Source organism: Ambystoma mexicanum, chromosome 1q, assembly GCF_040938575.1.
Source record: "Ambystoma mexicanum isolate Mex_15411 chromosome 1q, UKY_AmexF1_1, whole genome shotgun sequence".
NCBI lineage: Eukaryota > Metazoa > Chordata > Amphibia > Caudata > Ambystomatidae > Ambystoma > Ambystoma mexicanum.
Genome location: NC_090922.1, coordinates 1,434,537,242 through 1,434,558,804, shown reverse-complemented (window position 1 = coordinate 1,434,558,804; position 21,563 = coordinate 1,434,537,242). Strand labels below are relative to the sequence as shown.

The window sequence follows — 21,563 nt, the reverse complement described above, 5'->3', positions numbered from 1 at the left end:
AGCTTGCCCTTTTTTTATTTATTTTTATTTGAGTATTTAATCAAAAATTTCATTTTCACAACATTTTCGGTGCTTTTCCTCATGTTTAGTCACATTTTGTCTCTTAGCTTTAAGTCTTAAGTCACTAGTTTTTTTGTTTGATGCTGTGTGTAATAGGACGACCATGCCAATACAGAAGATTTATTTTGCTTTGCTATCTAGGCAAATTTCTCAGTTATGGCATAGAGGATCTTAAAAGTTGCTAATTGCCATGATGTACGATCACCACTAATCATTCTTTTCCACCATGTATCTTTATCAGTTATTGTTGAATATTGGCAGATGTATTTCATGTAAGGATGTCGAATATCTCTCAGGTTTGGGCAAGCCAGTAAAAGATGGCGAACAGTCTCTTTCTCTTTTGTACAAAATCTGCAGATATTAGTCAGCGATTGATTTCTTATATGACGGATTTCATTTGTGTCTAAAAGGTTTAGTCTTGCTCTCATTATAAGATTGCGCGCTGCTCTGCTCGGAAATTTTTGATGTAGTTCTGAAGGTCGTCTCGTTTTTTCCATGATAAGGGTAAGTGGGAGACGAGCTTGTATTCGGCCGCTGCATCCAAGGAATGTATCCAATCCATTGCTTTCATTTTTTTGGTTATTCTTGTGGGGTTTTTGATCAGGTCGTCTTCTGTGCACTCGATGGTATTTAATAGCGCCTGATTTTCTTCTTTCCATTGGTTTAAAATTTGACAGTTTCCTTTTAAAATATCTTTGTGCACTAGCTCGTGGAGGAAGGAGGGGTTAGGGAGGATGCATTTCCTATAGAGCATTAGAGTGTTGCAGTCCACAGTGCCTTGAAGAGAAAGCAGAGTTCTCGTCGTATCAGTATAATTGGGGTTGAATCTGGTAGGTTGAGAGTCGTCCTGCAGAAATTTGCTTCCAGTTTTGGCCAAAGCGTCTTAGGCAGGCATGGCATAGCTTCTGATCCGTATGTTAGACTAGGGACCACTTTTTGTTTGTAAAAGTTCAGTAATGGAATGGTAGAGAATTTTCCAAATTTTCTGTCCATTGCTTTTCCTTTAGTTGCTAAGCTTCGGACTTTGTCGAACAGAGCTTCTTGCATGGCCGTGTCTTTTAATGAGTTGTCTAATGTTACGCCGAGATATTTGAAGCTCTTTACTTTTTCAATTTTTGCTTTTTCCAGGAAGCAATTTGGTTTGACTTGTGTTTTGGCTGAGCGCTCCATCACCATGATTTTCGTTTTGTCAGTGTTCATTTCTAGGTTGTTTTCATTACAAAAAAGTTCTAAATTGGTGAGTTGGCGTTGTAAGCCTATAGGTGTTAGGTCTAATAAGATAAGATCATCCGCGTAAAGCAGTCTGCTGATGCTTGTTTGTGCTATTCTCGGTGGAAAAGATCTGATCAGATTTTCAGAGTATTGATAATCTCCCATATAGGTGATAAAAAGGGCCGGTGCCAACGGACAGCCTTGTTTTACTCCTCGCTTTGTTTTAATTCGGGAAGATAGACTGCCTTGATGGTTTAGTCTCACTTTGATGTTAGTATCCATGTGAAGAGCTTTGATTGGATTTAGGATGTCGTTTGGGCAGCCCCAGGTGGATAATTTCTGCCAGAGTCTAGAGCGATCGACTTTGTCAAATGCTTTGGAGAAGTCTATAAAGGCTGTGTACAATTCTGGGTAACCTTTTTTTTACTTTGTTTTTTAAGATGGTCAGAAGTAGGATGTTGATCGTGGTTCCAAGCGTTTCTTTGAAGCCCGCTTGTAAGTTGTCATTACAAGGGGCGCGTATGGCCCAGGATTGAAGTTTTTTTCAAGAGGAGGGAGCCAAAGACTTTTCCTATGGGGTCAAGTAAGGCGATAGGTCGATAGTTGGAAGGATCCTGCTTGTTGCCTTTCCTATAGATAGGGACCACTATTGCGGACTGCCATGTAGGGGGGATAGATTTTGCAGTCATGCATCGTGTAAATACAGTTCTTATAAATTTAGCCCATTCGACAGGATGTGACTTTAGATCGAAATTGGTGATGCCGTCCGGACCCGGGGCTCGAGATTTGTTCAGCTTTTTGATGATGTCACTGATATCATCTAAATCATTCAGCTTTGTCCAGGTATTAGTTTGCTTAGGCATTTTCGCCTCAATCGTCGATGGGTGCAGAACCCTATATTCTGATGAGGCGTCTGGTAGTTCAAAAAGTGATTTGAAGTGAGCCGCCCAAGTGAGTTCATCGATTGAATTTGTGACTTCTGGGCCGCTGGTTGAGGATCTTTTGTTAAGTAGCGACCAAAATTCTTTCGAGTTGTTTGAGCAAATGGATTTCAGCATAGCTTCAGCATCTTGCTGGTGTAGGGTCCATCTGTGATTTCTTACCCAAGTTTTGTATTCTCTTGTTAGGTCTTTAAAAGCTATAACTCTTTTGTTCATAGGAAGAGTTGCTGTGGATCTTTTGGCTTTCCTAAAGGCGCGACGTCTCACGACCAGGAGTTTATCATATGAATGGATGGGAGCTTGAGAGTGTTTGTTGTAGTTTCCTTTCTGCGTCTTGTATGAAATCAGCAAGGGAGCATAGTCTGTGGTCTCTGATTCCGGTGTCTCGTTTGTGTTCGCATAGCGATTTGTTAGATCTCTTATGTTTTGCGCCGAAAGCCGCAATCTGTTTTTCTTGGTTGTTTTGTTCAAGACCAAACTCCATCTTGTCCTGGTTTGTATGTGATGATTTCCATGTAGTTAGCAAAATATTGTGATCGCTAGATGTAGTTTGATGGACGTCAAAGGAGGTTATTAGGTGTAAGATAGGTTCAGAAACAAAAGTGTAATCAATAGTTGACGTTGATTTGTTATTTGCCCATGTTGGAAGGCGGGAGTTGCTTTTATCAACTAAGTCCAAGTTGTGCAAATGTCTCGAGTTCATCAATTTAGTCCACGCTTCACCTCGTCGTTCGCTTGGTGTTTTTTCTTTGGTAGACTTCTGGTTACATATGGCGTTTAGGTCGCCACATATTATAATGTGGAACGTATTGTAGGTGGTTCGTATTTCATCGACTGTGGTTTCTATTAGGGTCAATAAGTTTTTTTGGACGATTGCAGCTGGGTTCCAATAGACATTTAGTATCGCCACTGGGATTTGATGTTGAGGTACCCCATTTGGAGAAGACTGTTTCCATGTTAGTAATAGTGCGAGCAGTGAGTAGTTTGAGACGACAGTACTTGTTATAGACAGGCCACTGTTGATGCGGCATGCGGTAAGCAAGCCCGAGGACGGACGACCAATCGAGGGTTTCGATGCTGGTGCCAAACGGAGGTCAAAGCGGTCAAGAGATGGAGTTTTAGTGAGGCAGGTTTCCTGGAAGCACCACAGATCGACTGATCCTAGGTTGACGTTGCAGGGTAGGTTAGGTGCTTGAATCCTCTAGTGTTCCATGATCCGAGTCTAAGATCGTGAGGTGGGCTTTTTTGAGTATTCGTCGAGTCTCGCAGAGTTGGTCTTTTCATGAGTTGCTACTTTGATCGATGCATTGCAAGAGCATTTGAAAGCCATGCCCAGAAGTCAGTTGAGGTCGATTTTTTTGTATTGAGTGTTGGTGGTTGTTCTAGTGTTGGATGGATGGTCTTGGTAAGATTCTTATGTTGGTCATATCGTTCTTTGCGGAAAGCTATTTTTGGATCCTGCTCTTCTTTGGAATCATCGTCGAGCTTAGTTAAGGTGTGGTTGATTGAGGTGGAACTTTGGTCTGTGTCGATGGTGGGGTATTTGGGTTTTGATATGCAGAGTCTGAATTTTCTTGCTGCAAGTGTCTGTGTTCGTAGGGGTCTGAATTTGCCTTATGTTTTGGTCTTGAGTGGCGACCATTTTCATTGTTTTCTGATCGCTTTTTTCGTGTCGATTCAGTGGTTTTGAAACTTGAACGTTCAGAGATGTTTTTCTGTTGTGAGAGGTGATATCCCAGAGATCTAAAGTCTCTTTCTTGATCTATCAGCTTGTTTTTAATCCTTCTGGAAGTGATATGGAGTTGGCATCTAGCTCTTCCGTGATAGTGACTTGGATCGACAATCCTCAGATCATCTGTTGTGATTTGGGTCAATTTTGGGATGAGATGTATCAAGGCCAGGACTCCCCTTCTGTTTAATATGATTTCATCTTCGTTGTTTTTCGTTTGTTCCAGCTCCAGTGCCCATTTTTCAATAGAATTTTCAAATTTAGCGTGTTGTGAGTTTGTTGTAGGGTATTTGGGTCGTGGAGTGCAGACGGTGGATTTTCTTGGGCTCTTTCTTCGTTCGCGACTTCGCCGTGGTGGATCGTGCAAGTATTTTGTAGTTGGTCTATCCGATTTGTTTGTGCGCTCTATTTGGACATTGTTTCCTCTTTCTACTCTTGGTTCACGTTTTTTTTGGTCAACTTTCCAATTGACGCTTCTGGGTTGCATGTTTATTTCTGTTTTTTGTTTATTTAGCGTTGAGCGTTCGCTCTTTTTTCTGCGTTCTTCAAGTGTTAAACCAGTGAGTTTTCTAATAATTTTTTGTTGGTGTTGATGTGGCTCGCTTCGGTCTTGGATTGCGAGTCTAATTTGGAAAGAATGGTTTTATCTTCTTGTTGATGAGATGGGGTGCCCGAATCGGAAGTAATATCCAGGTGCTCTGTGAGATCCATTAAATCAGAGTTTAGTACGGAGTCCTCAATTGTTTTCGGAGAGCTCCTAGCAACCTGGCTTGTAGCTGAGGATCTGGAGCTCATTTGGTTTTCAGTGTGTTGTCATGGTTTGTTTTGAAAAGTCTGTTGGCTTGTAAGTAATGCACTAGGTTTAGAGGCCAGGTTGGAATTGAGTTTTGTTGTCAGAAGTGCTTTATTTGAGGTGCCAGGGGTAGAGGGGGTGTTTAAGCTTTTGGGTCTAATTGGGTCAAAGATTGAGTAAGGTTGTTCCATTGAGTCTTTTGCTGCTTTGCTTTTGTTTTTTTTGTCATCAATTATGAGGGCAATGTTGGTGATTGATCCGTTTGTAGGCTGTGATGATGACTGTTGAAATTTTGGAGGAATTGAGATCGTTTTTTCAGCTTCGATATTTTTGTGTATATTTTCAGCTGTAAGATGGGTCGTTGGTACAGCGACGTTGGGTTGATTGATTGTTCCATTTACTGATGATCATTTTTCTAGAGGGCTCATGGTCACTTCTATTTTCTGGAGGCGTGCATTTATATCGACCAAGCTCGTACAAGGAATTTTCGGTGCATCTTTTTGGGTTGTGATGTAAGCTTAAAAAAAAATAAGTTTAGTGTGGATCATGGATTGAAGTACTGTGTGGTCTTTCAGTGTGTTGTGGAGAGATTCGCGGTTGTGTTTACATGCCGCTGTGTTTCTGCCTACAGCTGATTTCCCATTTGGGGCTCTCGGGCCCCCCGTGGGGAGCCCGAGAGCCCCAAATGGGAAAGCAGATTTAGGCAGAAACACAACCGCGTTGTGTTTCTGCCTGCCTTGGCTATCACTTTGGGTCTCCGGTGCTCCCCCAGGGGAGCACCGGAGACCCAAAGTGAAAGCCACAGCAGGCAGAAACACAACGCGGTTGTGTTTGAAAATGCTGCGGTTTTTCTTTCCGAGTTTCTCAGGCTCCTCCGAGCCGGAGGAGCCTGAGAAACTTGGAAAGAAAAACCGCAGCGTTTTCGAACACAACGTTGTATTTATGTTTGCGGTCGCTTCAAAAGCGACCGCAAACATAAATACAATGTTTTTAAAGCTGCGGTTTTATTTCTAAGTTTTCCGGGCTCCTCCAGCCCGGAAAACTTAGAAAGAAAACCGCAGCTAGTGCTCATTTTTTTAAAAAATAAATAGCACTTACCGAGATTCAGCTGCAGCTTTCCTGCTCTGGTCTCCGGTCCCCGTCCTCCGCGTACAGCACCAATGAAGGAAAAGCCACCCAGCGGTAACTTTTGTTTACTACAGCTGGCTGGCTTTTCCTTCATTAGTGCCGCAAAAGCCAGCACAGGCGGGCATCCATTTCACAAAATGGATGCGCCCATATGCTTGCTTTTGCGAATTTTGAGCTTGAATAGCTCAAAATTTTACATAGGAAGTTTAAAAAAAAAAAGTGCTAGTATTATTTTTTTAATGTTGCCTATCTATTATTAAAATAACATTTTTTACTGGACTATCCCTTTAAGTGCTTGGGGCAGGTGATTTGTGTGACTGGTTTTGTTGGCTTCTCGTTGTTTTTCTAGCTCCTGTTGGTTAAGGTTCTGCTGCTCGATTAGGGATGAAGGGGGTGAGGTGATTTCATCCTGTAGGGTTAAGTAGAGTAGTGAAGACATTGGAGGGGAGATCGGAATAGCTGTTTGTTTCTTGTGTTGAGGAACAGTTGGCACGGCCCCAGGCTCCGTGGCACGTTGTGACTCATTTGTTGGTTGAGTATGGGGGATGGTCGATGGAGGTAGTGAGGGGGTTAGGATTTGAGGTAAAGGTGGAATTTGGCCGAAGATAAAGTCATCCAGAATCTCTATGGAGATAGGTTTGTCTGGTATACAACCACTTTCTACATCAGTAGGTTTGAGGTTTTTTTTTCCCGTGAGCAGTTGCTTGGTTTTTGAGGGGGTTGATGTAATCTTTTCATTTTTATCGGTTTTCCTGTGCTTGCTGAGTGGTTGGAGTTCCTGGACAGCATCCAATAATTCAATGTCCGTAAGCTCATATGGGCTGCTTGTGCAGCTTTCGCCACTTTGTTTTTTTCTTTTGGAAGAACTTTGTCAGTGTAGATAATGGGGAGAGTTTTGCTCCTATATTTTTCTCATTTGAGGACTTTTAGATTAGCGGTGTTTTTTTGTATTTTTTCCTTATTTTGTTTAGTGATGTTGCTTTTAAGATGTCTTTTTCTTTTTCTTTTGGACATCGATTGCGTTTGGCGTGGGCGTTTTTTTGGGTTGGTTAAGCTTGTTTTTGTGTTTTGACTTAGCTGCGCTTTCGGGAGGCGGGGGACAGGATCTTCAAAGGTTTCCGGCTGCTCCTGCTCCGATGACGCCTCTGGCGGGATGTGCAGTTGACGGTCTACAGTAGAGGCTACAGGCTCCAGCCCGGGCATCTCCCCTCCGTCCTCACGCAGCTGCAGCAGCACCGCTCCCCCACCGTCCGCATGTATGAGGGTGTGGACGACGTGAGGGACCGCAGACACACCACCGCCTACCAGCTCTGCGGCTGCGGATCGGGGCAGTCCCGAGTCTTCGGTGGCCTCATCAGCCGAACCCCACGGGGGCCTCGTACCAGGACAGACGGAGGGGATCAGTGGTGCTGGAGGGACCGCCGAGGTCTCCGTTGGTGATTTCAGATGGCAAGATCCGGACCTGGACCAGCGAGAGGTCTGCTCCTCAACTGCAAACACAGCACCCCCTCCGGGGTGAGCCGGTAAGCGAGCGGGGAGAGACTTGGCGGCTGGGGTCATATTTGCCGGTCTGGAAATAGAGTCTGTATTTGTTTGTTCAGTGTTCGTAACCGATGTTTCCAACTCCTCTGTTGGTTTCAGAAAAGGATCAATAAAGGGTTGTGAGCCATTTGATGTGGACCACATGCTTTTGGTAGAAGTCCATGTGGATAATTTGGAGACTTTCTTTCCCACTTTGTTTCCAGTAGTTTTAGCAGTGGGTTTAGCTAATTTAGTGAAGGGTGCTAAACTGCTTGGCGATTTTTGAAGTTCGTCTTGAAGGAGTTTGTCGCACTGTGAGCGAGGTTGCAGGCTTTTCAAACATCCATTTTCATCCTCTTGAGGGGTATGGGGGGTGGGCAGTCATGTCAGTCATGACTGCAGGACTGCCACTCTCTGCCACTCTGCGTCCTCTCCGTGGTAGGTCCAAGGTTTTATGGTGTAGCTCCTCCTTCAGGTAAAGGTAGACAGAGAAAGCAGACCAAACAGAAGGGAGACTGCAGGACTGCCACTCTCCGCCACTCCGCCCTTTTGGCAAAATGGCGTCATCCCGTGCAAATCACTTCACCTCAAATTGGGTTTCCTGAAGTCATTCTGTTTAGTATGCGTTATAGAAACGAACAAGCTACCCTATTAGCTCCAAAAGACCACTCAAAATCCACCAACCTCTAAATCCATGGCCATCACTTGCTCCACCGCCACACGCTCTTCACCCCCAAGTCCTCTAGGACACTCTCTTTAAGGGGTGTGTGTCTTAAATCTGCTACTACTGAGGGTTGGGGGACCCAGTGGGACAAGGCTGTGCTTGGCAAACAACGGTGCAATTGGCACATAATGGCAGCGCATATGGTGCTGCAACTTACATGGGATTACAATTCCTGGCATGTCAGATTTACCTGCCATAAAATGGTAGTATTTGGGCATTTGAGGCTGAACATTGCATATAATGGCAGCACATCGACATACAAGGCTGGAAGGTGCATATGATTACTATTCCTGGCATGTCAGACATTACCTGGCATAAGGTGGTATTTGGGTAATTGAGACAGCATTTTGCATATAATTACATCACCTGAGCAGTTGATGCTGGAGTCACCACACAAGAACTATACCTAGCATGTAAGGCCTAGCTTTGTGCGCCCTTTGGATACGGTATCATGATTGAATTCATGGCATATAGAGTCAGCACCAAAGGTAATGGCTAAAGTGGACTTTAGTCTCCTTTAGTACCATTTGCTCTTTTCAATAATCTCACATCTATTGTAGTTTTTTTCTCATTTGTCATTAAACTTCCTGGAATATGATCAGGGCTAAAGGTCATTGGAAATTACTTGTGATAACATTGGGAGCTACTGTTAAGCACTGCCACTTCCTGTGATTTCAAGGGGCACTTGCTATCATTTGGGCTACCCCTGGCATATTGGTGAATTAATGTTCCTCTCCTTTATGAAAGCAAAAATCATGCAAGCAGCTTACTTGCAAGAAGGCGATGTCCTTTTCAAGGCTCCGGCACTCATCTTCCAAGACAGTCCTACAAAGAGAAGTAAGGCATGTTACATAGGGAAGCTGGCAAAGGGGTACGGGGAGCATGGGGGTGTCCATTTTGCTTCCTCAATGTCAGACCAAGGGTCCGGAAAATAACAATATCACTTAAAAAAGGGAGAATGGTATGGAGGGGAAATGGAAATACACCTGTAAAGTACGTGGCCCCTTGCCCCCACCCGAATAGGACTGCCAGGCCTGCAACAGGAATGCTACTACTTGAATATAACTAAAGTACAGTGAGTAAGTAGAAGACAAGGCAATACACTCGTTAAACTCAAATCGATTTATGATGGAAAACAATAGAAACTTTAGATTCACACCGTCAAAATAGAAACACTTAATTTTTGTACACCATCTCCATTACAGTAAAGTTGCGGTGGAGGGCCTTGTGTGGTCACTTCCAAACACTGACATTGATGCTAACTCCCAAGGTAAAGGCGTAGCGTATATCATAGGGTCAGATTCCCCCCAGTTATTTAGACCAGGCCTCCCCCGGCATAGGAATGCAATGTCAGCTCCTGGTGTGAATATTGGTAACAGGCAATCCGCTAATGATGCATAGCCCAACCCCACAAGTGTGGGAGTCTTGCATTCCAGCACCCCCTGGAGATTTGCTCACACCTTATTTCAGAAGCTGTCAAGGTTGGGGGACCTCCAAGTTGGAGAAGCTAGATTTCCTAAGGGGGCCAAGCCTCTCCAGCTGCATCAGTCATGCTATCTTCATGGATTGGTTTCGTTGTACACGGCACACAGATTTAGACTGTCAAACATCAATACTGAACGGTTCTCAGACCTTAAAACCTCGTTTGCATGTACTCAAAGGAAGGGATACATTTGGTGGTGTTAAAGATAGACTGTCAACTCATGGGGTGGCCAAGAGACCCCAACTACTCCTCACTGATGACACCCAATGAAGCCGAAACATGTCTGGGGATGCTTGTGGCCTCATGCAGAAGGGATATGACCAAGCAGACCCGTTTGGGGCAGGTCCAAGCCTGAATTACATATGGTCTTTCACCTTTTCTAATGGTTTGGCAGGTGAAGAATGATGATCTGGAGGGTTACCCAGAGCCATTCCAGAGGCTATGATTAATTCTAAACCTTCCAGCCATCACCTCTTTTGTATTGCAACATAGGCTTATTTTCTGCATAATATCCTAACCCCTCCAAAAATAAATATATACATAAAAAATACAATAAATTGATGAATAGGCTCATTGGAGTCCCATAAGGAAACCTGCATTTGGAAATTACTGTTACCACATGGGAAATCCTGGGGTTTAGCACCGATTTTTGGCTCACTGCCCTTAGGGTGGTAACATCATTCTGTACTGGTCGTATTTAGGAAATCATTGACCGTAAATACTCCAGTCACTGGAAAAGAAAGAAACGGAGCATATTGAAAGGTTCAGAAGACCTCATCACCCTAAAAGCCGTCCCCACTAGACGCTGCACCCACATCTCCATACCCAATACAAACCACTACCCATGCCTTCTTTCTGAACAACGGTTGTGCACAAGAAGGCCTGGGCCTGGTCACATCAAACCCAAGATAACTGAGATGTGGGTTTCCTCAAGGATTGGGACTGGATTTAGCACTCATATGAGGCTGCTAGCATCACTCATTGAATCATTTGCAACACCCTTTATTTTTTATTTATATCAAAATCATGATGCACCTCGAAGAACGTGCAAACTACAACCTCTCCATCATGACACAAAACCTATAAATGTTACAATACTTGATGATCAACTGCTCCTTTTGCCTCAACCAGGACAATGCGGACATCCTACTACAGAACAACAAAACCACGCCATTCTTTTCCCCTGACCATCATCCATCGTTGCTCCAATGGAAATTGTGGTAGGCCAGACAGGAGGAGGTGGTAACGGAGGCATAGCTCAACAGTGCTTTATTAAGTAAAGAAAAACCTTTACTAGTCCATACTTCTAAGATGAGTTCTCTATGCTATAAAATAACAAAAAGGTACTTGTCAAAATATCTCAAAAACAAGTCAGTCCACTGTCTCAAAACCTAGGCTATCTTAACACTACTTTACACAATGGAAAAGAAGATCGAAAGAAGGATCCTAAGCGTCAGCTTAGTTAAAGGTAATTTCACCCCGGGACATACTGGTGGCTGGTTTCTGACCATCACCCCAGGGTTTGGAGAGACTATTGTGCCCTGTTTTCCTGTTGTGCTTTAAACAATGTCATCATTCAACCATAGGATTGTATCCCTTCTCCAGGGAAATACAGACTTACACCGGTAGTCTTGGTACCCCCTCGTCCAAGAATGTTCCGGGGCCCTCCTGGATTCTCACGCCTGACATCCTCAGGTAGACGCCTTGCTTCCTTGAACTTTTTCATGGTTTCTTTACCTTCCAGTGGTTTGGTGCTTTTATCTCTGGCTGGGCATTGGGCGGCTGTTGTCGGGTTGGTTGTTTGGTTTTGTTTACTCTTTCTTGGGGTATACTTGAGGCTGGCCCCTTGTGAGAGAAGGACTTCTCTGGCCCTGTCCCTTGTTCAGTCTCCTTCACCCAACTATCGGGTATTCTCTCAGGTTGCCCCTCATGGGCAGGTCTACAGGCTTCTCTGGCCCCTTCACTTGTTTGGTTTTGTTCATCCAATCCTGGGCTATGCTTTTGGTAGGCCCCTTGTGTGTTACAGGCTTGTCTGATCCTGTCATTGGTTTGGTTTCTTTCACCCCCTCCTGGGATATGCTCTTGGTTGGCACTTCATGGGCTACGGCTACTCTGACACCCTTCGCTTTTTCGGTTTCGTTCACCCCATCGGTTGGCCTCTTGCGGGCTATGGGCTTCTCTGGCTCGTTCGGTGAGCGTTGCTCCAAGCGGTCCTGTCCTGCTGGAATTATTGGCATCTGTGCCCCAACAAACTGTTACCTCTTGCCTTCGGTCGTGGTGCTGCTTCCTGCCTCAACAGCCCCTCTGAAGCTCGAGGTTCCCCCTTTGTCGAAGCTACAGCGTTGTCTGCGCTATCTCTGGATTCCACCTATCATGGCATCTGCTTAATGTGCGGCTACGCAAGACTGCATTCCTCACCCTACGGCAGATGCTCTCCCATTCACTGCTTGTTTATTTGTCTTTCAGTTCCTCCGCTGGCTTCCACAAGAATGTGATGATAACTACAGGTCAGAAACTGAGTCTTCCACGTTAACGGGTCCTTGCACATAATGGGGATTACTTGTTCCCTGGGGGGTCAACCCCCAGCGGGATCCTGCTTGCCCCGTCACCTAGGAAGGGTGTAGCGTAGTAGTCTCACCTCCCTAATCCCAAAGGGGATGGGCTCCCCATGTGAACAGTGGTACATTCTTTGGATTCATCACAAAATACACTAAGAACATGGGTATAATCTTTGATTCAAAGGTGACCTTTTATCCTCAGATTGACATAATAACCAGATCTTCCCACTTTCTAATGCACATCCTGAGGGACAGTGTACCCCTGCTTCGTGTCTGTCACAGAGGTGGCTTGATCCCTGATACTCTCCCCCCGGAACTACTGCAAACGCTTGTACACCGCCCAACCCATGAACTATATAAGCCACTTTCAACTTATTCTGAAAAGGGCAGCTTGGCTGATCACTGGTCCTAAAAATGTGAGCATTTTAGCACAGCAGTAAAATCTTCGACTCCCACTGCACGCACGAATCACCTTCAAGTCTTGCTGATCATCTATAAGGCAGTCAGCTACCTCGCAAAGAAACTTAGCATCTCCAGGAGACAGGGCACCACCAGAAGCCAGGACATGCGCAGACTTGAAATCCATCGCTGAAAAAAGGAAAGGACCAGATAACAAGCCTTCTCTGTCTATGCTTCAACACTGTGGAACCTCCTCTGTGTCGGCATCAAACTCGCTCCTACAATTCAGAAAAGAATTGATGACCCACCTCTTCAAGGAGTCTCTCCTCAATACCTAGGCCATCACGTTGTCTTTCGCGCCACCTGACTCGCTAGACGCTGCCTGCCCCTCTCCTCCCCCCCATCCGGGTCAGCTGTACCCCTCCTCTGTCCCTCTCTGGGAGTCTCTCCTCAACACCTAGGCCATCACGTTGTCTTTTGCGCCACCTGACTCGCTAGACGCTGCCTGCCCCTCTCCTCCCCCCCATCCGGGTCAGCTGTACCCCTCCTCTGTCCCTCTCTGTATCATACCCCCTGCTGTATATCTATTCTGAGGTTACCTCTGAAAAGCCCTCTTTTATGCATCTGTAATGTACACCTCTGTAAAGCGTTCTGTTATGTATCTGTATTGGTTTATACCTGTGTAAAGTGCTCTGTTGGTCCTTGAAGCTAGGTCCATGCTTAATAAATACAATAATAATAGTATTAATAATTTCTAGTGGCTAGTCACCAAAAAAAGTAACTGGAGGAGTCAAGATGGTGGACGGGCCGGCTATGCCCCCGTTGAGCTGCAGGTGAGGATCGCCTGAGAACGCTCTCTATGGTAGCCAAGTGATGAAGGCACCGGACCTTGAAGCGGAGCAGTGCACTGAAGGTAGAGATGCCCAGATCGCTACACCCGCAGCCGCCATTTTAACCAGTAGGACTGGGTGATGGAGAGCTGTGATCTGCAGTGTTGGCATTTCAACCCACCACAGATGTGGGAAGCACAACGCAGAGTTGTCAGGGACCTGCACACACAGCCAACATTTCGGACTGGGAATCCGTAACAAAGGATTTTAACGTGCTTGGGCCTGAGGAAGCGGTGCAGAGACAGGCCAGGCCACCACGCACAGAATGGATGAAGGCGTGATCTAGCTCTGTAATGCGGGTACGAATAGCATGCACCCACCAAGGAGTTCTGATGAAAGACCCATCCCATGGAAATGAACAGTGCAGCGGCTCGGGTGAACAGGGGTCACATGCCTGCCGCTCCCTGCTTAAATGGGGAAGTTGCTCCAATACACATGGAACAAGTAGAATTACATTGAACAGAGCCATGTTAAAACCAGCAGCCTGGAGGATCTACAAAGACGCCCTAACATTTCATGACCCGGAAGAGGGGGTAAAAGCCAGTTAGTTAATAATAGCTATCCCTTGTGATGTGCGATGTGACAGTCTGGATCGTAGTGGGCTACCTGCAGGGTAGGAGGCTCTGATGAACAAGATAGTAAGGGATCAGTGGTGAGTGCCATGGCAGGTGCATCTGAGTTTCCTGGGTGTGGTCTCTGGTAATCAGACATATCGACTCTCTGAACCTCTCGGACTGGGACCCCAACCTGCAAAGAGTGGCGGTTCAAGATTGAACAGCGGCTGACGTTGGAGCAGCACAGAGGAAAAAGGCAAAAAAACCCTAATTGAAACACAGAGGGGCAGCATTGAGGAATGTGTGCAAGTGTAGTGGGGGGATGGGGTGATGAGACAGCAGCCATGGCGACCACTAGAGACATCAGAGATGGATCTCAGGCTATGTGTTCTCCTGTGACCTTCACAAAGGAACCTTTGCAAAGCCTGCAAGATAGTAGACTGTGAAATGGCAGACCTCAATGAAGGAGTCACAAAAAGTGTGGAGGAGCTGAAGAAGGACGTAGATGCATTAGGCGATCGGGTGCAGGAAATGGAAAAAGCGGTTAGTGAACTCTCAATGCAAGTGCACGCCGCTTCTTCTAAGTTGGGAGACCTCCCGCAGAAGAAAGCCGACTTGGATGACAAATGCCAGGACCTTGAAAACAGGTTCAGGCAGACTGACATTTTTACAAGAAGGAGAAGGATTAGAAGATCTTCTGCGTGATTTGTTTGTTTTACTGTTCCCAGAAGAATCCCCTGGAATGTTGATGGACAGAGCTCACAAGTTGGTCTGTTTAGGCCTGGTAAAACCAAGAGACGTCCCGTTTAAACCACACTCATACGCTAGAATAGAAAAAATTTGCTGAGAAGTCAGGAAGAGAGGTCGTATTAACTTTAGAGGCTCGCAGATTTATTTGTTCCAATACATCTCGAACGCCAGTGATGGCTGCTTAAGCCGGTCATGGGAAAGCTGACTCAGGAAAAGATCAGATATAGTTGGGTATATCCCGTTGGTGTACAATTCGAATGGAACAATAGACAACATCAGATTAGAGAGATAGACGAAGGATGCAGGCTGCTCAAGATCCAGACCCCTGAACGGCAGATGGATCCGAATCCAGAGACAACCTCTAAAAGGTTCCATGTGCTAATACCGCCGCAAAAATATCGGCATACAAAAATATCGCCATATTTATGCAGCGATATTAAGCCATGGAACCTGCAGGGGACAACCCCGCAACACCCGGTCCCAATAACCCCATAAATTATCTCCACTAATAATATCGCCTATGGCCTTACCCCTCGACCATATATACGGCGATATTATTGGTGGTGATAATATTACCTGATACACTCTAAAGGGGATCGATGGGCTGGACGAATAAGGGTACCGAACCGCGCAAGTATAGTGGGGGAAACCAGAGGCGATGGAATTGGCTTGCCATTACCTGCCCGCTTCAATCGTGCATGAAGCTACCTATTAATAGAGAAAAGAGACTGACCTACTATGGAGAAGGCTGTGGCGTATATGACTATGTCCTCCACAAAATGTCTGCTGGGTACTTAAACTGGTAACGAAGAGACTAACGTTGAGTGACACAAGACTGTTCATGGACACCCCCCTTGTGTTCGACCTTCGGGGTGGAGCTCAGATGAAGGTGTCCGGGCAGTCGACTCTGCAGGCAAGATGGGTGCTCACAGACTCGTCAATACGGTTATGTATTATAGTTGGGAATGTTGGGTTGGGGAGGTGGGAGAGACCAGCATTTTGGGGAAGCAGACTTCAGGGAAGGGAATGGAAGACAGGCCATGTTGAATGCCCACAATGATCAAGATTTATATCCCTAAACATCAGGGGGCTGAATTCCCCTAAAAATAGAGTTAAATGTGTCACCTGTTTGGTGAACAGCAAATAGATATAGCCCTAACTCAAAAAATGCATGTCATTCACAGTGATAGGGGTTGTTTATGTAACAAAATGTTTGGGATCCAGCTGCTGGCTTCAATGCAAACAAAGAAATCAGGGGTGGTGATACTGTGTATTAGACATTGGGCCTCATCAGGAGTTGGGCGGACCGGGAAAATGTGTTGGTAACGCTATTATAGCCACATTTACCGCTCCGCCCAATCCAGAGTATGGCCCTACCTCGACTCATTCACCGGCGGTATGTGCATTTTCAGTGCTATTACTGCCAGCCGTATTTGCACCAGCAGTAATTTCCCCACCAATCCCCATTGGTGTACCGTTCTTTGACACTGTCATTGATATATGCCCTGAAAACAGGTCAGGTGGACTTCATGTTGCAGTAGTGCCAAAAGATTTCTCGTTTTGCCAGAGGGGACCAAATCTTGGGAGACGACCTAAACATGATCATGGACAGGTAACTTGACCACTTGAGGCGGAGAGAGCACAGTGAGTCCAGGCCTCAGCAAAACTGAAAGGGAACTGGGGAATCTGTGTTAATGACGTGTGGCGTGACATGCATGAGGATGCTAGAGAATACTCCTACTACTCACACATGAACAGAACATATATGAGAATTGATTATATACAATTAGCTCACACTTTGCGGGGCAGCATAGAGGAGACACACATTGGTGGAGATGACTATCTCCGATCATGTGCTTGTGATAACACAACCTGGAGGCTCAGAGGGTAAATGAGCGCTTGTGGACCCTCCCACAAGACCGACTAGTTAGAGAGGAAATGGGAAAGTGGATAATTGAATATGTTTGGACAATCGTCGGACGAGAAGTCCTATGACAATACATGGGAGGCGTTCAAGGTGGTGACGAGAGGACATCTCATGTCCATGGCCTGGCAAAAATTAAAGAAAAGTGAAAGTCAGAAAATACTTAAGTAGCTGAGAGACCTGGAACACCAATGTAGGGAAGTGGGCTCCCCTATAATTCTTAGAAAACTGACAGCACTTATAAACATCATGGCAACCAACAGGGCAGAACAACTCTCCTGAACATGAAAAGTGATCCAGTTTGGGCATGTTGAATATAAATTGCCATTGTTTGTGGATGATGTGATAGTTTCTCTCCAGGATTCACTTACCTCGCTGACAGCAGTGCAGGAGGAATTGACGAAATATGGGGTGGCCTCCGGTTTTAAGGCCAATCTAGATAAGTCAGAGATTTTGAACCCAAAACCATCCCCAATGTTCTGGACGCAGCTGCAAACAATGCTCCCATTTAAATGGGCGAAGAACTATATTAAATACCTGGGAGTGCAGTTGTCAGCTAATATTGACAGACTGTATGGTATTGACTACCCAACATTTTTGACACAAATTAAGGAAGACATGAAAGGGTGGGGTAAACTTACTATCTCCTGGTTTGGGCAAATACATATAATAACTTTTGTATCTCTTCCAGGGCAGGCACTCCCCATCACAGTCCCACAGCATGCCCTTAAAATACTGCAGAAAGAGGTCACTACATTCATATGGAGGGGTAAGAAAAGCAGAAGTGCGAGAGTGACCCTTACAGCCTACAAGCCCTAGGCTTTCAAACTTATTATGATGCAGCGCAGTTGCAAATACTTCATTAGTGGTGCCAAGTAGACTCATCCAAGCATTGGTGGACAATCGACACAGTAATGGGAGGCATTCTTTTTTAATTTTTTAAAATTTTTAAAATGTATTTTATTTATTGCACGCCCAGACCCTGGGGTATCACGGCGTGGTTACTGACAGCTTGGATAATAGTAATACATTGGGTAAAAACAATAAGAAAATTAAATTGAGATTATTTACATTTGAGCAGAGGAGCATACAGACATTGTTTGCAGTCGGTAGATTACAGGATCATACATCTAGTAAACAGCAATTACAGGTTAAGCAGATATAGATTGAACTAGACTGTATTCAGAGATGTACTAGTATTGGTTGAACAACCAAGTTTTCAGCTGTTTTTTTATAGCAGGGGAAGGAGGTCTCTTTTTTTATGTTGATTGGGAGGGAGTTCCAATCTTTGGGTGCTAAGACATTAAAGCTGCTACCACCTGCTCTGGTGTTGTTGTAGCGGGGTGTCACTAGGTGTTGACTGTCATTAGATCTCAGTGTTCTAACATGTTCTTTTTTCTGCAGGGCGTTAAGATAGATTGGACTTTTTTGGCAAGACGTGTGTGTGATGCAGAGATTTTTAAAGATAATTCTGGCTTTGACAGGTAGCCAGTGGGCATCCTTTCTGATCTTGGAGATGTGATCGTGTTTTTTTCTCCCTAATGCTGCCCTCAAGGCTTTATTTTGCATCAGCTGCAGTTTGCTGAGATTGTGGTTGGAAATCCCTAGTAGCAACACGTTGCAATAGTCCAACTTAGATAATACCAAGGCTCTAGCCAGAGTGAGGCAGTTGGTCGGGGTCAGGAATTGTCGACTTAGTGCTATAAGTTTGGATGTGTAGGCCGTGGAGAAAGAGAGAGCACTGATCTGGTTAGTCATCGTGAGGTTAGCGTCTAGGTATACGCCTAGTGTTTTAACTTGCTTGAGAAAAGGGATCAGTGTGCCATTGATGTTGATGGAGGTGCAATCAGGATGAAGGGCTACTATTTTAGAGGTTGATTCCACAATAAGAACTTCTGTTTTCTCATCGTTGAGGCAAAGGCTGTTTAGCGCCATCCAGTTTTGGGTAATGGAATATATTTTGTTGATGGTTAATGTGTCCTGGTCGTAGTCACCTGAAATGGGTATGAGGATCTGCGTGTCATCTGCAAAGTTGGTGTAGATGACACACATATCGTCTAGAGTCGTAAGAGGAGTTTTGTGTAGGCATTATAGAGCGCTGGGATAGACATGAGCCCTGAGGTATTCAGATTGGCACTGTTATGGGATCAGCAGCTTACTTACCTATAGCAACTCTAGAGGTACGTTCAGCGAGAAAAGATTTCACCCACATAGTCGCATCGCTAGAGACTTTGAAATCATTGGCTAGTGATGTGCAAAGCTTATCGTGATCCATGTGGTCAAATGCTGCGGATAGGTCTAACAGCAAGAGAATACAGAGCTTCCATGAATCTCTGATAGTGTCCATGTGGATTTTGAGATCCAGGAGGGCCGTTTACGTACTATGATTGGGCCTGAAGCCTGATTGCCTAGTTCCTAGGAGTAGGTTCTGTTCTAGATGTGCTTGGATTTGTGTATATGCTATTTTGTCTATGAGTTTAAGTAGAAACGGGACCGTTGTTATTGGTCAGTAATTGGTAGGTACTGTGGGGTCCAGTGTTGTGTTGTTTTTAGCGGTGGGGTGACCCAAGCTTCTTTGATGCTGGCTGGGACTGAATTAGTGTTGAAAGAAGAATTGACAAAATTAGTAATGGTGGGGGCAAGGATGGATGCACAATCATTCACTAGTTTGTCTGGGACGCTCTCTCCTTAACGGTTGGAAGCTTTTAATTTGGACATGGTGTCGAGCACCAGTTCTTGGGTGACCCGGGTGAAGTGGAATAAGGAATTAGGCTTTTCAATGGGAGTGGGAGGGGGGTTGGTGATGGAGGCCTTTTTGTCTGCAAGTAGTTGTTTTTTGGTAGAGATTTTATTTTGTAGCAGAGCAATTTTAACGGAGAGTGCGTCTTGAATGGTGGTGCACCATTATTTGCTAGAGTTAGTAAGTCATGATTGGAATGGAATTTTCAAATTCTCTAAGAATAGTGAAGAGTTCTCTAGAATCTGATGAGGCATTGCTGATGAGTGTGTTGTAAGCATTGGCTTTGTGGGTGATCTGTCCATGCGCAGGGTTCAGTTGTGGTTATAGTGGTTTTGCAGTTGATATCTGCAATCCAATCCAAAGTGCGGCCTTTAGTATGTGTTGGTGCATTACTCTTAAGGGTGAGGCCTGCTTCCTTGATAGCATTTGCTAAAATAATTGCGTTGAAATCATTGGGATCGTTCAAACGTAAGTTGAAGTCCCCAAGTATTATAATCTGAGACCCAGGTTTGGAATTAGTGTTAAGGAGGGTTGTTATGTCTTTTTCAAATGTCCCTATGGGTCCAGGGGGTCTATAAACAAGGTGCATGGTATTGGTATGTGAGGCTGATAGGGGAAATTTAACTGAAAGTAATTCAGTAGAAGCATGTGCTCGGTAGCTCTCAAACCCAAGTTGGATTTAGAGATGAAGGCAATGCCCCCAACTCTGGAGGTTTCTCTATCTAACCTAGTGATGGTGATGTTCTCTGGGACAGCTAGTGAAAGAGTGGGGCCGGCTGCTTTGTAGAGCCAGGTCTCAGTTACAGCTAAGAAATCTAGTGTACGTCCTTTCATCGGTTCAAAAGATACGGACGATTTTGTGGAGGTAGATTTTCAGAAATGAAATAATGATTCAGAATGGCAAATGACACTTTCACAGGTTTGAATCACAGAATGGACACACGATTTCTTTGCAGTTCTACATAGGTTGAAATGGTTTGCATTAGATTATTTTAAACTAAGAGATTGGTTTTGCACAGTTCTGGCTGAGTACTCTCACTATAAATTTGAAATAGGTCGTCAAGGTCCGGTCAGGTTTGGACTGGACTGCTGGCGGGTGGTTCTGAAGTCACAGCTATCTGGTCTGGGTCTTCTGGAACTGCGGCGTTCTGGTCTGGGTCTTCTGGAACTGCGGTTCTGGATACGGCTCTGCTTTCTGGGTCCGGAGATGGTTCTGGCACAGGGTTCTAGCCAGAATCAAACAGCTCGCCCGGCTGTTGAATAGTTTGGTTAGGTGGCTGGATTCTGAGGCCTGCTGAGAAGGATTCAGCTTTTGGACTAGGCTTCTCTGCTGCAAGTTCTGAAGTCTGGATTCTAAGTTCTGGTTCTGGAGTCTTCTGGATATCATCTGGTCCGGCAAAGTGCTTCGCAAGAAATCAATTTGAAGTGGAAAGTGAGTGTCCCTGTCTGGGTTTCAGTGGTCCTTTTTATGTCTTTTGAAAGTGGGTGGGTAGGCTGACTTTCTATGCCCAACCCTCTGAAGATTCTGATAGGTTAGCGGATTTTCTGTGCTCTCACTGGAGTTGTGAGTCATCCGGTGTAATTTATATGGCATACAGAAAGAACACTCCCCTTGTCACTTTGCACACAAATCTATTTTTGACTTAAATGCATATTTATCGATGTACAATTTTTCTAATATTATATGTCCAGTTAACATATTTTCTGTAGCGCCAAACCATCCGATCCCTGTCTTCGTAAGATGCTGTGTTCTGCCCTTTTCATCCAGAACACAACCTCTAAACTTTTTCAGAATTTACACAAATGTGCGCAAGGAATATGGGCATCAGATGATGAAGTGTCAGATTTTTAACATACATACATTTGGAGTAATACCCTATATTCCGCTACTACACCCCAGAACATACCACAGAGTCCTAACACCTCTTAAAATGTGCACATAAAAATCACAGGAATCATGAGATTATTGATATAATTTTGACAATTATGTACTATGAATTATCCATCTTTCTAAAATTATGCTCTGGCCCAGAGGGGTGTGGTTTCCCAAAGCACATGGGGGATTTCTGGTTTGTCCACTTCCTCCAAGCTCAGCTGGCTCACAGAGGCAGCGCCCCTCCCATTTCCTTCCAAGAGGAAGCCATTTACGACCCACTG

General features: G+C 44.9%; 1 protein-coding gene across 2 annotated transcripts in view; it reads right to left on the bottom strand.

Annotated features, from left to right (window-relative positions):
* CCDC24 (coiled-coil domain containing 24) overlaps window positions 1-21,563 on the bottom strand; it is a 1,158,678-nt gene that overhangs the window by 273,088 nt on the left and 864,027 nt on the right. For both annotated transcript variants that reach the window (XM_069642308.1, XM_069642309.1), the window contains exon 7: window positions 8,879-8,933. In XM_069642308.1, coding sequence (XP_069498409.1) covers window positions 8,879-8,933 — 55 coding nt within the window. The remainder of the gene's footprint in view (window positions 1-8,878; window positions 8,934-21,563) is intronic.